This window comes from Glycine soja, chromosome 9 (assembly GCF_004193775.1).
Source record: "Glycine soja cultivar W05 chromosome 9, ASM419377v2, whole genome shotgun sequence".
NCBI lineage: Eukaryota > Viridiplantae > Streptophyta > Magnoliopsida > Fabales > Fabaceae > Glycine > Glycine soja.
The window spans coordinates 15,768,627-15,783,014 of NC_041010.1; the positions used below are offsets into that span (position 1 = coordinate 15,768,627).

Below are 14,388 nucleotides of genomic sequence, written 5' to 3' on the forward strand. Positions count from 1 at the left end.
ACTTTTCTGTCAGGAAGGGGACCTTATTATTCCACGTTAGAGGGTATTAACCCCCTTTTATAACCACTACTCCCATCAAGTAGCAGTTAACTCTAGAAATTTCTCCTATTAAGCCCAATTACAATTTAGCCATTAATTATTAATTATTTATTTATTAGTTCTTTCATAAGTCACATGTTTCTCACATAAGGCATTAATTCTAACATTCTTCCACTTGGCTCATGTGACATTACTGAACATTATGGACTAAATAAATAAATAGATTAACTAACACAATGCGCATTAAAATGACTAAATTGTTCTATACATTGGGTACATCATAATTTCATGATTAAGAATAGGAACCAATTCGAGTCATGGTGGTTGTACATCATTTAATCGACATAGTCCCTTCCATGTACTACAAATTAGTCTCCTCCTTAATATGACCATTAGTTAGGAGTACATAATTGGTCCAACATAATGTCTTCATTCATGACAAAACTTGTTAACATTACTCTAACACAAACATACATGCAAACATAGAGGACAGGTAATCAGAAACATATCATAATTAAGCTCAGAGTGTCACTAAAATGCATAAGATAAATTACACTTAATGATCATCAATAACAATAATGCTCATACTTTCAACATGTTCTATAATGTCTTGGACGGTAATCCCTTATTCAAAGGGCCAACTATCATAAGGTTTATGCTAATATGTTCTATTGACACTCTTTGTTTCTGAACTTCTTCCTTCATGACAAAGTACTTCAATTCCACATGCTTAGCACCCTTAAAGTATTTGATGTTCTTACAAAAATATTGTTATAGAGTTATCACAATACATTTTCAGCGGCCTAGCAATACTGACGACAATTCTAAGCTCTGAAATAAAGTTCCGTAGCCAATTAGCCTGAATTGTAGCCTCAAAACATGCTACAAATTCAGCTTTCAGATGCAACAACAACTGATGCATACAAAATAGCTTCCATTTGTTTTCGTTCCATATCATTTCTATGACATTGTGTGAGACTAAATTTGTCTCCCTTCTAAATTAGAACAGGTGATGTTAAACACCTTTCCATCTTGAATTTCACTAGTATTTTATTGATATATGCTTTCTGAGGTAAGCCTAACAATCCTTGTGATCTATTACAGAATATTTCTATCCCTATCACATAGCTTACCTCACCCATATCTTTCACTTCAAAGTTTCTAGAGAGAAATTTCTTAGTCTCATGAAGAAGACCAAGATCGTTAGTTGCAAGCAAGATATCATCAATACACATAATTGGAAAAATAATCTTACTCCCATTGACCTTCAGATATATACATTGATCAACAGTATTTTCCTTAAATCCAAAGGAAACAATAGTATCATTAAACCTCAAATACCATTGGCGGGAAGCTTGCTTTAAGAATGTATATTGATTTCTTTAGTTTGCACACGTATTCCTTTCCCTCAACTGAGAACCCCATTGATTGGTCCATATAATCATTCTCTTCTACATCTCTATTAAGAAAGGCAGTTTTCACATCCATCTAATGTAGCCTTAAGTCATAATGGGCCACTAATGCCATGATAATCCTGAAAGAATCCTTTCGTGAGACCAATGAAAATTTCTCTTTATAATCAATGTCATCTTTCTGAATAAATCCCTTAGCAACAAGTCTAGCCTTGTAACATTCAAGGTTGCCATGAGAGTTACATTTAGTCTTGAAGACCCACTTACAACCAACTCTCTTATAACCCTATGGTAATTCTACAAGGTCCCAAACACCATTATGTTCCATGGAATTTATCTCTTCTTTCATGGCATTTAACCACTTCTCAGAATTTTCACAACTTACAACTTGTGAAAACAAAATTAGATCATTATCATTAATGCTTAAGTTTGTTTCTATTTCATGTAGGTATACCACATAATCATTTGAAATAGATGGTTTCCTTTCTTTTTGATACCTCCTTAATGCTACTTCTTGTGGTTCTTCCATAATGGGTTCATTATGTATCATGGGCTCATTATTGTGTTGTGCTTTTTCATTATTGTTTGTAACAATAACTGGTGGAGAAATCACCTTACTGCTAGAGGCACAAGCTAAAGGAATTTGCACTCTAACTTCTTTAATTTCCACTTCTCATGGAAGTGTACTCCCACTGATTTCACCATTTTCAATGAACCTTGCATTTCTAGTTTCGACAATTCTCATACTATGATTAGGACAATAAAACATATACCCCTTTGACTTTTCTGGATAACCAATGAAATATCCACTGATTGTTCTTGCATCCAATTTTCTTTCATGTGGATTATAAATCCTTATTTCTGTCTGGCAACCCCAAACATGCAGGTGCCTTATACTAGGTGTCCTATTTGTCCACAGTTCAAAAGGTGTCTTTGGAACTGCCTTACTAGGAACCCTATTCAACAAATACATGGCAGTTTTCAAAGCATACATCCACAAAGATATGGGTAAAGTTGAATTGATTAACATACTCCTAACCATATCCATTAAAGTTCTATTACGCCTTTCTAATACACCATTTTGTTGTGGTGTACAGGACATTGTGTATTGCGCACAAATGCCACGTTTCTGAAGAAGCTTAGCAAATGGACCTGGGTGTTGCCCAGTTTCATCATATCTTCTGTAATACTCACCACCTCTATCATATCTAATAATTTTCACATTTCTGTCTAATTGCCTTTTTACTTCATTCTAGTAAATTTCTAAGGCATCCATTGCCTGAAAAATTTCAAGCAGTAAGTAGACATAACCATAATGTGAATAATCATTAATAATGGTGATAAAGTATCATTCCTTTCCGAAAGAACTAACATCAAAAGGTTCACAAATATCAGTATGCACAATTTCAAGAAGCTGAGTGCTTCCTGTAGCTCCTTTCTTTGTATGTTTTGCTTGTTTTCCATTAATACAACCCACACAAATATTTAGATTCATAAAATCTAGATAAGTAAGAATTTCATTCTTTATTAATCTTTCCATCCTTTCTCTAGAAATGTGACCTAAACGTTTATGCCACAAGAAAGCAGATTGTTCATTCACTAAACTACGTTTAGTGCCAACATTATGATGCAAAGTTAAAACAGTTTCAGCATACAAATTGTCTAATTTCAATTTATATAAACCATCACAAAGAATACCAATACCAATGAGATGATTATGCTTAAAAAAATTGAAACATCCATTACCAAAATTAAAAGAGTGTTCAGTAACATCAAGTTTAGATAATGAAACTAAATTCATAGATAAACTAGGTACATAAAGAGTTTCCAGTAAATCTAAACGATGTCCAGTGTCAAGTTTTAAACAATAAGTCTCAACTGCTTCGACTAGAGCTTTCACTCTATTCCCCATGAAAATGAACTTCTCATTTGGGCTTATGGTTTGGATTGTAAAGAATCTCTACATAATGTTAGAAACATGAGTCGTACATCCAGAATTAATCCATCATGTATTATGGGGAACTTCAGTTAAGTTTGATTCAAAACATACATGAGCATTAAGCTCACCTTTCTTTTCGAACCAAGACTTACATTTTAGGCAATCCTTCTGGAAATGTCCTGATTTCCTACAAAATTGACAATTATTGCCCTTTGATACCTTATTCTGGATTTGCAAAGAGTCGTCATTGATCTTTAATGACCCTTTGCCTTTATCATGCTTCTTCATAAATTTCTTTCTAGCTCCTTGATTCCCTCGGTGGCTTACATAATGCACTAAGTGGCTTCCTTAATTCTTAAGCCTCATTTCTTCCTGAACTAACATACTATGCAATTCATGCACATTTCATTTATCTTTCATGGTATTATAGCTCATTTGGAATGGGCCATACTCAGATGGTAATGAGTTTAGAATAAACTGAATAAGAAAGTTCTCATTCACAACCATTCCCAAGGTCTTGAGTCTTTCTTCAATGTTTGTCATCTCGATGACATGTTCATGCATAGTACACGAACCATCAAACATCATGGTGGTCAGTGTACTCATTAATGTCCCAGCAAGAGACTTATTAGCTGTTTGAGAGCGTTCTCCCACTAACCCCATAAATTCTTTAGCATTATTGGTTTTAGGAAGACCTGTCTTAATACTGTCTGCAACAGTCATTCTTATGAACATTGGACTAAATCTGTTAGATCTTTCCCAAGCTTTATAATGGGTTTTCTCTTCATTGCTACTAGCATCAATAATAGTAACAAACTTCTCTTCCAACATAGCAAGATCATGATCCAAAACATTGAGGTAAAATTGGACTTGCTCATTTCAGTCAGAGAAGTTAAGCCCATTAAAGTTGACACAGATGATACATAAGAATTTAATGAATTGAGAACATGTATTACATAATAAAATTCACATAAGTGTTTTGAGACATAAAATACATGTCATGCATATGATTCATTCAGATAACGGTCAATGTATATTGATGTTCTCCTTTGGGTGATACACCAACACACAACATACAAACATGATGATGCTAATAAAAATTCTTAACATTATTTGGCAATTAAATATGCATCAATTAGAAGTATCTATTTCCTTTGGGTATATAAATAAAACTAATGATACACACAAATCGCCTACAATTATATTCATTAATTATAAGAACAACTAATCAACCTTTGGGCGATCCATAAATGTCTTATAACAATGAATTTCAATTACCTATAAACCAATAATCATATAATTTAGCATCCATTATTCTATGAGTAATTGAAATAATCATTAACTTGGAATTAAATAACCTTACAAATTTGGCCACTTTGGTGACTAACAAATTCAACATACATTTAATTCCAACCAAATATAAATGGTCTGCACATACTTATTGCTATTAACAATTCATGGTCATTCTATTAATTTCATTTCAGACCATAAAATAATATTCACATTCATTTGTGTTTTGCATTCAAACACGTTCATGAAAATATGCAACATATACATATTTATTGCTACCAATAATTGCAAAACATTCACGTTAATTTAATTACAGAACATAAACTTTCAATCCTTTAATCACGTTTAATAATCATTTTTGGAAAAAAAAATAAGCAAGTGGGATTGAAAATAGGAAAAAGGAGTTGCAAATAGCTATTTCCAAAATAATCCTTTTCTATCTTTCTCCATTAGAATTGGAACTACACATTAATGGCCAGCGGCAGCTTTTCTATTTTCCTTCCATGAATTGGAATTGAAACTAAACATTTATGGCCGGGGACGCTTTCTTTCTTTCTCCGTTAGAAATAAAAACTGGTTTTTTCCACATTCAATATATATTAAAGGAAAAATCAACACCATTCATTATAATCAAATTAAATTAGGTAGCACAAAAGAATAAATCTAAAATCTTTCTCTAAATTTAATATATACAATTCAAAGTACTCATTATGTACAAACATCATAAGGTTTAGTTAATACCTAATACAGGATGAGAAAACACTACCTAGGTATGCTTTAGTCTTTCAATATTTTATACCACTCATTTTAAGATAATAATAATATTTAAATTTTATTAGGTTTTATGTTTTGTCTGAATTTATTACATTTTCTTAAATTTTAACGGGGATAAACATATTTATGGGTATAGCGAGACGAGGTCAAGGCGGGGAGTTGCATCTCGACCCAACCTTGATCAGCGCAGGTTTTAACTGTTATAACCAGGGCAGAGTCAGACGAATACCCATGGGTTTGAATATTATTACCATGCCTATTTCTAGAAAGCGATGCTTATTTATAATCTATATGAAAGAATTTTTTTTCAAAGTTAGATAACCAATTATAAGCATTAATAATAATAATATACGAAAGATTATATTATTTTTATATCCATTCTATTTATTTATCAATTTTTCATGTGAGTTAAAGTGCATGTAACATGTTCGGGTATGAAAATATAAGTACCAACGGAAAGCGGGTATATGAGTATGGTGAGTTTTTAAAAGTGTGGGTATAAAAATGTGTACTATAGTATCCTACCGATTGTCATCCAGCATATATGTCAGGTATGGTATCTGTTTCTTGAATTTAAGTTTAAATTAAAAATGCATAATTAAAAATGTCATTGCATAAAAAAAGATTTTTTTCATTTTTTTATTGTAACTAGGAACCTATCTAATATATAACTATTTCATTTCTTCCATTTATTGTATTTTAAGAATCATAGTCTATAATTAACCATATATTTATACTGTACAACAATAATTAATAAATAAAAATTATATTTTAATTGTGAATAGCTGATAATATGAATTTAAAAAATATTTTATAAAAAAATTCATATATAATATGTACCTGACACGAGTCCCCCACTCTACTACAAATAAAATCATGTATTACCTTCACGTATTTGGTTAAAGAGGATTTGTGTAAGTTAAAAAAAAAAATTCACTAATTTAGAAGTTATTTTTACTAAAATTAAGTTTGTTTGATATACAAATTTATTTTAATAATTTATTTTTATAAGCTATTTGAAGTATTTTTATCAAGATAAGTAGCTTATGTAAAATAAACTAACTTAAAATTATTAATTTTTTTTGTTCTCAATTATATTTGATTTTGTTTTATTTTATTTAATTTTCAACCTTATTATCTTCTTTTTTATTGTTTGAAAAAATCAGCATATATAATTTTATTTTCTTATACACATAAGACACACAATAGTCAACTCCTCAATTGTCATCCTTACACCGTTTATTAAGGTTGAAATTTTTTTAATCATATCAAATTTATAACTTTTTATTTTTTTTCTAAATAATATTTTTGTTTATTTCAAAACTATATATAATTTCTAAATATACATTTTATATTTGTTATGCATTACTCTAATATTCCCTATAAAATGTTTACTGTCTCCCTTTCTTGAAAAATGTATACAAAATTAAAAAAAAAATAAAGATCAGATACATCTACAAAATAACAATGAATGCTAGCTATTTTAAACTATTAAAACAATTGATAAATAAGAACGAAAAGTTACTTCCAAACAAACAAATATATATTTATAAAAAAAAATTCTACTATCTAAGAAAACATAAACTAGAAAATAAATAAAAAATGATGAAAATGTTAAAGTCCAAGCAAAGCAGCATACAACATTTCATTCCAAGTATCAGGAGCACCAGCTAGACACCAGTGGCTGCAGTCCACATAAGAGGTGCCTTTGCCTGTGTATATAGAAGGGTGTCCATCTATTCTCAGTTGTGTCATCAAAGTAATGTCAAGCAAATATACAGGACATGACATACTACTCAAAATGCCCTTCACAATTTCTACACCAGGATAAGGTGGCTGCGGTCCTTGCCCTGGTTGTGGTTGTTTGAGACACCCTTTACCCCTTCAGAATTAAGGATAAGAGATGAGTCTCTGAATAATACAACCAATTTTCTAATCAACATTGTTAACCATAAAGTTTACGGATCATGTGCATAATAATAATTTTTTTGTGATTATAGGCATTGTGATTTATGTTTTATCTGATTCCCTCTAAAGTCAGCAATTTAATTACTTTAGAAAATAAAGTGATTAATCTTAGTTGTTGATAAGAAAATCAATTTACCTACTGAAATTTTATGTGAGTTTTAGTTTGAGTGGAATGAGCAATTAAACTTACCCAGAATGGGATGCAGCAATTCCTTGGAACAAAACTGTAGTATTTGAGGGATCAATGTTGGCATCAATCCATTGAGACCAAGTTGTTAACCCAATCTTGTAAGCTTCCATGGGATTCATGTCTTTTATTATTTCATTGCCTACTTGAAATTGAACAAATCTGTTTAAACGTAACATGAATTCATTATTAGCCCCTCGCTTAACATTTCTAGTTAATAACATCCTGCATATCTTTAACATCCTACATTAGATATGGGACAAAATATATTTGTCCTCATGAATATATTTTATGTTTGTTTTTTGATAATTTTTTTCTTTAAATTCCTCATAAAATATAATTTTATTTGTAATTCTTATAAATCAGTAGTGAATTTTGGGTTTATTTCTTGATATTTTTTACATTTATTATTAATTTTTTTGCAAAGGAACTAATAACAAATGAATTTTTTATCAGAGTAAATAAATTTTTTTCTAATTAATAGGAATTAAAAAAAGGTTTTAAGAATAAAAAATTGTTATTTTTATCAAGGATCAAAAGGGATTTTTTTATTAAGGACAAAATAAAAAATTCAAATATATTTTAGTCAATGTATATTTATATAGTTAAAAAAATCATTACGTTTTAGACTCTCCTGAGTGGGTCCACCAATGGTAGGTATTGAAAATCAATACATCAACTCCATTCCACATGCGCCCAGATCTAATGGAGTCCAGTTTCACAATCCTTCCGTTTTCTTTGTCATGAACCACATCCACTAGGAACCCATTTTTCAACCACATTATTGAAGCATCATATTCCTATGACCCAAAATAATTGGTACAAGTTATTAATATTCTGGCTAATCAAGCAATTAGCAAGGGTCAAAATTTCCTTTTTATTAAAATTGAAATGCAGAAAACTACCGGGAATGAGAACACATAGAGATACTTTGTGGGAGTTGATAAGGCATAACTTGATTCTGGGACAGCAATGTGAAGCAAACAAGTAAGTGATTGCCACATGTTGTTGCTTATGGAGTCCCCTACAAACATTATCTTTTTCCCTCTGTATCTCTCCAAGAAATTCACCCCGTCAAACCTGTTAACCAACAACATCTCTTGAGAAGGAACAATACCAAAATGCCTTATTATACCAGGTCGATTATAGATCACACAACGTCATTCGATTCAGTTAAAGACCAATGTTTCAAACATGTTATTTACCCCTTGTGAAGAAACATTTTTTTAAGAAAATGCTTATAAGTGATGAAAGATATACAAAATGAAATCTAAACCTTAGAAAAAGTGAAAACATTACCTTGGAAGATCACAACCAGAGGGTTTCCATCTATACTTGAGGTATTCCTGATCTGTTCTACCATTTCTAAGGCAATTGAATCCCTGCCCTATGAAGGGGCAATCTCTTGAGGCATCATAGAGAGGGTAGTAGGAGTCATCAACAACCCAGTTTCCCAGAGAAAAGTCACAACCATTGCCTTGCACATGGTACAGTGGAGATGCCACTAACCACAGAACAGCAAAGGCCAGAGCACATAACCTGAAATAGAATGCCATTTGAAATTGTCCTAATCCTTTTCACACCATGTTTGTTTGCCATTTGTATGCATGGGAGTAGCTCTAGAGAGAGAGAAGCCTTCGTTGAGAGTAATAATATTTGCACAAATTATTGACTTTATAATTTATACGCATGTATGACAAAAGCTATTTATTGTCCTAAACATTTTCACACCATGTTTGTTTGCCATTTGTATACATGGGAGTAGCTCTAGAGAGAAGCTTCCGTTGAGGAGAGTAATAATATTTGTACAAATCACTGACTTTATAATTTATATGCTTATGCATGCATGCCAAAAGCTAATCAATTTTTTGTCTTTTGATCTTTAAAGTAAATATTAATAAATTTATCCACACAAAAATTGGATGTTACCGTTCTTACCTCTCCGAATTTTTGGTTGGCTAAAAAGAAAATATTGAAAAAAAATATTAGTAACACATTTTAATACATTTTTATTAGGATTGTGGGTCCACTATGTATTGATCTCCCTTCATTTTGTAATTTTTATACTAAACATTATCACTTGTGTAAATTTTAGTATTCCATAATTTTGATGGCTAAAATATATTTTTCATCCTTATAAATATTAAAAGTTTGAAATTTGGTTTTGTAAAATTTTAATTTTTTTTTGCCCTCACAAAATTTAAATGTGCGATTTTTTTTGGCTCAGACATAGGTTTTGATTTTCTAAGCCTACGTGTGTCATGACTGATCTTCATCAATGTTCAACACGTGTCCAATTGTTTTTACACATTATTTATTATTATTATTTTTATTGAACCCTAAAGGATCATTTTGTTCCTTTGACCTTCGTTGTCATTAATTTTTGCTTTACTCCATGTCCGTTTGGCTTCGACCTTCACGCATATGGACAAATCTGGATATTCTAGAACACGTAAGAGATTGGGTGCTCCAACATTGTTGGCGTCTTCATTTGTTGTGAACGGTAGAAAGTGTTTGTGTAGAGAACCCATGTTGTTGTTGACTTCAAGAAGCTCTGAACACCTAGGAAGATGTTTATGGAGATGTCAGAATTTTGTGTGGTAAGTGTTTTGGTTGTTGTATTTTATTGTTCTTCATGCTCCTATTTTTTGTTTTCTATGTTCCTGATTTGTTGGTGGTTGTAGGCTCCAAACATGTGTAATTTTTTTAGTGGACTGATGGTGCCATCAATGTGGACCATAGAAGTCAAGAGGATGTTTATGGAAGGGGTGTTGTTAGGTGCACCCAGCAGTATTGCTGATGCACCCAACAACTTCCCATTATTCCAATATTGCCCTCCCGTAAAATTTGATGGAAGAACTTCTTCCGTAACCTTTAACGGAAGAAGTTCTTCCGTAAGATTTTTTTTACATTTTTATGGAAGATGTTCATCCGTACAAACTTTATGGAAGAAGTTATTCCGTACAAATAAACAACTTTTACGGAAGATCTTTTTCCGTAACCTCTTACGGAAGAACTTATTATGTAAAAGCGAACCTGAGACTTTAAGATTATTAGCACAACGCTCTAATCAACCGAGCTAATGAGTTAATTACGTTATAAAATAAATAATATTGATATACATAACACTAAAATTTCTAATGCATATTTAATGCACATGTAAATTTAAATAATACATTTTCTGACAATTAATTTTTATATAAATCTAATAAATTATTTAATCGGTATATTTTTTGAAAAAATAATAAAATAATTATTTAATATATTTTAAATTTTGTAATAATAAAAAAATAATGACCCATCAATAATATTTTTAAAAATATATGGGGCAATCTAAAACATATATGGGGTAATCTATTTGCAAGAACAAAAGAGGAAGAACGAGAAAAATAAAAAACATACATTGAGTGGATGTTGGGAGTGGCAGGTAGGGAGGAAGAAGGGGGAGAGGGAGGGGGAGGTCGTGGTGGCGGTCGCGGTTCCAGCAAACTTGTTGTCCAAAATCATCTGAGACAACTTCCGCTCCACGTGACCCTCTTACTTTCCATCAAAAGTGCTGCAAGCCTTGCCCGAACTCACTGTCAAGGGAGTAGAAGGGGGAGGGGGAGGGAGGAACAAGGGGGGGCAGTTGCAGTAAACTTGTTGTTCAAAATCATCTGAGACAACTTCTGCTCCACATGACCCCCTTACTTTCCATCAAAAGTGCTGCAAGCCTTGCCTGAACTCGCTGTTAAGGGAGTAGAAGGGGGAGGGGGAGGGAGGAACAAGGGGGGCGATTGCAGCGAACTTGTTGTCCAAAATCATTTGAGACAACTTTTGCTCCATGTGAGAGGAAGGGGAAAGGGGAGGGAGGAAGAAGGGGGAAGGGGAGTGGCAGGAAGGGGGAGAGGGAGGTCACACGATGGCGGTTGCTGCAAGCCTTGTCTCAACTTGCTGTCTCAGAAAGGTACACTTTTCAGCACAAGTCCACAACATGCTTTCAATAAGTTTAGAAATATGTGCAATCTGAACCCTTGAAAAAGGGTCCATCAACTTGCATAGCTTGTTGGGGCTGTTGTTGCAGCAGATCTATGCCACCTTGTTGAACTGGGGGCACAACGATGAAAGGTGGCTGTGGACTATTGGGACTATTGGGTCTTCAAAGAAATTAAGGGACCGACTAGAATGTGCATCAGCAGCAACTTTGGTAGCATCCAAGTCAGGCCAAGATATTGTAGCCTTCATTTACCATGATCTTACACAACAAGGTACGCTTTTCACAGGCCACTGTCTGAGAAAGGCGCCCTCCAATAAAGACGTGAGCCGGTTCCATCGAATAGGCCCTCCAAAAAAAGCACAAAATCCAAAAAAATTGGATTTGGATCATTCAAAGTATGCTTAAAGTCTGAACGTCAAAAAATTAAAATAAATTAGATTTGGAGCATTGAAACAATACATTCAATTTTATTATGGAATTCAAACACGTTGTAAATAGATACAACTTACATGGAAAACAAGAAAAAAAACCTTGCATTCAGTCGTTTAGCAACGTGGCAGCCACGTCGTCTTCCATTTCCATAACATGTTTAGTAAAAACAACTAAAATTTCTATTGGCCCGTATTTTTTCCAGTAGTTGGACTATACTAACACCTTCAACACTTCATCGTTGGTTTTTAGCTCATTAATTTCATATTTTATAACTTTATCTGAATACTCGAAACGACCTGGTTGCCGAAAAAACAATCGTCTTACGGTTTGTGATTCGTGAATTCCATGAGGGGGAATCCATTTAGGTGTAACTTGCTTTATCAAATCCTTCAGTTCATCGATGGTACAACCTGAAGGAATTTCAAATTTCTTCGGATTTTTACCTGTGAACACGTAACCTACAAATTTGTTCTGCGGTGGCATGTTCCACCTCCCGTTGTAATACAAGAGTGCGTCATGAGTAGGGGTCATAGTACGTTGAAGTAAGTTTAATATTCCATCTGTTGTTCTACCAATAGTGCATAACAACTCAATCAGACCAACATACGAAAATTGATCGTTACACATTAACATGGTGTTGACATCATCATCATTTTTCAATTGCATACATTGACATCGAAAATAGTTACCTGTCTCTGTGACTGGCTGCCGGTAGTGAATTTCATTCAAAAATTGTTTGTGGGTTAGATTAAGGGGGATGTGTATTCTGCTTTTCAGCATTGCAAGATCACAACTCTTGGGTACTCGAATGGGCACCGGAGTGGAACTTTGGAAGTAAACCCCACTATCGTTGTAAATAATTGATCCATTTGAAAAAATGAAACCCAACCTTGAGTTTACAATCGTCTGACTGCTTGTTTCTCCTAAAAATACCTTACTTTGTTGTAACAATAGGGAGAAAATGTGAAAGCAGGTAGATGTGTGATTTTGTTAGCAAGTTGCCGTGTCTCGTATATATAGATGATTTCCACCAACAGATTGTTTCACTTTGTTTAAAAAAAACTTACACACACATGAACATGTTTCGTGTTTATCTTCCCAAGTAAACCAATGTGTCTGCAAGCTTTATCGTGCATCACAATGTCTTGTCAAGTCATTTGTCGTGTCACGGTAAGACTTTCAGTTATGTGTTGTCAATTATGATAATGACGTATCATACATGCGTAGATCATTTTAGATGCACAAACAAGTTTAGTCCATATCGCAACAATTAATTAATGTTTAACGATTCATTATTATGCAACAAATTACATTTGACAATGAAGCAGCCATAATACTGAATGTTCAGTCTTCTTTTAGGTCCACATATTCTCTTCTAATTGTCATTAGGCTCATGTATTTCCGTATCCTACCAATATATGCAGTTGGCCACTGCTTTACTTGAGGAAGATAATTGCTTGACCACAACAATGCTACAAGTGGTAAAGGACAATGCTCTTTCAGATAAACCTATTTTGTCTGTGAACAGACATTATCAACTCAAACGAACGACCCAAGCCATTGCATAATTATAAAAAGTACAATAATTATCTTTAATGTACCTGAACAAAATGATTTCCAAAGACGTGGCTGATACATATCATGCGGTGCACAGAAGAATTTGGTGGTGGTTGACTTCTGAGAGGAAAAAATGTCATGCTTTGTTGGCGGGATAACGATACAACAATTACGTTATACCTAGATGCAATGACATATCTCATGTCTGTTATATCCATCCACTTGTCCACGCCAACCTGAAACAAATAAACATACACATGTAAGTAATTTAAAACTTTGTTTTCCTTAAAAAAAATTAGCATACACAACATACTTGGGAAAAATGAAGTCTCCTCCAAAACATATGGACCGATTCCAGAGGGATGCTGGAAACAGCATAGCTAGACAACTCACATGCACAGGGAAGACCGTGCGTCGATCTGATAGAACAACCACAAGAAGAGGGATCATTGCCACAATATTGTATGCGGTCCAACTCAGCAGCAATCTCATTTAAAGCGCACCTTGAAACCATTCCAAGAAGCCTCTTGAATAAGGTTTTTTTATATACATGTCCAACAAAATGTGTGCTTGTTTCGAAGGATGCTTTAATTTGAGTATGCTGCAACGTCATCATGTTGTTCATGGAATCCCAAACACTACACAGGTCTCCAAGGCTACTCTGTAATATTCGTTTTAGAGACCAATGCGCAAATTCAACCCTACATTGGAAACGCACAACAAACAGTTAAAAAAATTACATGCATTTACTACTAACCCATACTACAACCAATGAACATTTTAATACTTGTTTGTTGTTATGTTGCCTAGGCAT

At 33.2% G+C, this 14,388-nt stretch overlaps 1 protein-coding gene across 1 annotated transcript; it reads right to left on the reverse strand.

Annotated features, from left to right (window-relative positions):
- Positions 1-7,068: 7,068 nt before the first annotated feature.
- On the reverse strand, positions 7,069-14,088 carry LOC114368211 (protein trichome birefringence-like 42). The gene is made up of 7 exons (XM_028325541.1): positions 13,888-14,088; positions 13,755-13,810; positions 8,909-9,148; positions 8,515-8,689; positions 8,231-8,409; positions 7,613-7,771; positions 7,069-7,336 (listed from the first exon to the last, which is right to left on the reverse strand). Exons 1-7 carry the CDS (start codon positions 14,086-14,088, stop codon positions 7,069-7,071), a joined length of 1,278 nt encoding a protein of 425 aa, XP_028181342.1.
- Between the last annotated feature and the right edge of the window lie 300 nt (positions 14,089-14,388).

Bases quoted from the DNA above. Each gene is read 5' to 3' on its own strand.
- LOC114368211 (XM_028325541.1), bottom strand. From the start codon at position 14,088: ATGGTTTCAAGGTGCGCTTTAAATGAGATTGCTGCTGAGTTGGACCGC. The intron at 8,410-8,514 runs GTAGTTTTCTGC...TTTGGGTCATAG, and splicing joins TCTATGTGTTCTCATTCCCG to GAATATGATGCTTCAATAAT. The intron at 7,772-8,230 runs GTAATGATTTTT...ACGTTTAAACAG, and splicing joins CACTCAGGAGAGTCTAAAAC to ATTTGTTCAATTTCAAGTAG.